The sequence below is a fragment of the Odontomachus brunneus genome, unplaced genomic scaffold (assembly GCF_010583005.1).
Source record: "Odontomachus brunneus isolate Ranch 3 - 2012 unplaced genomic scaffold, Obru_v1 Obru_scaffold_251, whole genome shotgun sequence".
Classification (NCBI taxonomy): domain Eukaryota; kingdom Metazoa; phylum Arthropoda; class Insecta; order Hymenoptera; family Formicidae; genus Odontomachus; species Odontomachus brunneus.
The window spans coordinates 120,420-121,425 of record NW_022639701.1 but is presented as its reverse complement, the minus strand read 5'-3'; the positions used below and the strand labels follow the sequence as shown (position 1 = coordinate 121,425).

Here is a 1,006-nt window from a genome sequence, read left to right as displayed (position 1 = left end):
CAAAAAATATCACATTTACTCCAATTAGCTATGACATGAGTGTTTCGTAACTTTATCCAATTGTTTTCGTATATTATTTTCGTTAATAACTTTAATTACATATACTTTGTTAAATACGATAAATGTATTTCGGAATATGTGTTGTTAGAAAATAAGTTACACATTTAGTAACTTAAAAAAATTTGAAAAAATTTATTTACCATTTAATGCAGGCGATGTAGAATTAACTGCAGCAATATTATTGTTATCACTGTATTTGTCCTTAATTTTTGATTTTTTTGATTCTTCCTCCAATCTATTTTGCTTTATTTAAAAACTCGAGACATTTCTGTTCTCCTTGTTCTCTAAAAAAACGATGCAATATAATATATACCACAACTTAGAAAAAGATTCTCTACATTTATCTTTATTAATAAAGAAAGGAAGAAAATCTTGCCATTGTTAGAAGTGGATGCACTCGGAGGTCGCGAGTTAATGTTATGAAATGCTGAATTGTTTTCCAATTGTCTTGCGGAAGACAAATTTGGCTGCGGTTTAATTCTTTTCCAAGGAAAATGTGCTAAAATGGAATATAAGAATATAAGAAAAGAATACACACATAATAAGGATTCTAAGTCCTTACTATGGCTGTCCTTGTTACATGAGAACAAGAAATTGCACGAGAAATTGAACAAGAATTGCTAATTTATATAACAGTAAACGTAGAAATTGAAGAACACATGCACTAAATAACACTTGTAATCAATTCAATACACTTGTAAAAATGTCTACATGTTTTCCTTTAACTTGAGTGATGAATAAGTAGCCGTAAAATTAATGCAATAGAAATAATGAGAAAAGATAAATTAAAAATCCAAGTTGTATGTTTTACTAATTTTCGGTTATATATCGATAGTTGAGATTTAAAAAAGCGTCTGAACATTTTTGCAAGAGTGCTGAACCGATGAAGATTGTGATTGCGTGTATTTTTACATTTTGACGTATAGTGAAAATATAATACGTGCAA

The 1,006-nt window shown here is 28.4% G+C and overlaps 1 protein-coding gene across 1 annotated transcript in view; it reads right to left on the bottom strand.

Moving 5' to 3' along the window:
• Positions 1–281: 281 nt before the first annotated feature.
• The window catches only part of LOC116852725, a 2,479-nt gene continuing 1,754 nt past the window's right edge, over positions 282–1,006 (bottom strand). The window contains exons 4-5 of the mRNA XM_032833350.1: positions 437–559; positions 282–344 (exon numbers count right to left, since the gene is read on the bottom strand). Coding sequence (XP_032689241.1) covers positions 310–344; positions 437–559 — 158 coding nt within the window. The 3' untranslated portion in view covers positions 282–309. The remainder of the gene's footprint in view (positions 345–436; positions 560–1,006) is intronic.